Source organism: Penaeus monodon, chromosome 29 (genome assembly GCF_015228065.2).
Source record: "Penaeus monodon isolate SGIC_2016 chromosome 29, NSTDA_Pmon_1, whole genome shotgun sequence".
NCBI classification, from domain to species: Eukaryota; Metazoa; Arthropoda; class Malacostraca; order Decapoda; family Penaeidae; genus Penaeus; species Penaeus monodon.
Window position 1 is genome coordinate 22,948,773 of NC_051414.1, and position 384 is coordinate 22,949,156.

General features: G+C 35.7%; 1 protein-coding gene across 1 annotated transcript in view; it reads left to right on the top strand.

Moving 5' to 3' along the window:
• LOC119592030 (coronin-6-like) overlaps positions 1-384 on the top strand; it is a gene marked incomplete in the record, with an annotated part of 41,928 nt that overhangs the window by 31,134 nt on the left and 10,410 nt on the right. The window contains 1 exon segment of the mRNA XM_037940824.1: positions 198-349. Within this exon segment, the coding sequence (XP_037796752.1) occupies positions 198-349 (152 nt within the window).

A 384-nucleotide genomic window follows, 5' to 3' on the forward strand; every position in this document is an offset into this window, starting at 1 on the left:
GTTGTAAGCTCATTGTCTATGGAAATACCTTAAATGGGTGTTATATTTATTGATACTTCAAAAACTTGGATGGTATAACTTGAAGCTGTAGGAATATGTGGTAGCAGAATGCAAAAATTTACTTTAGATATTAGATTTTTATTGTATATGGAATCCCATGAAAAAAAGAAGCTAAAATGATATTGGCCAATTCACAGATGGTTATCAAGCCACACAAAAGTCTGAGCTCAAAGTTACCAAAAAGAAGACCAACATCTTAGATAAGATGCCACCCACTGGGAAGGTGAAGTCTGAAGAAGATGGAAAAGCAGTTGCTGTTTCTACAGAAGCATTGGAGAAGGTCAAAGAGGTAAGTGAAATGGTTTCTCCACCCCTTGTTATTCA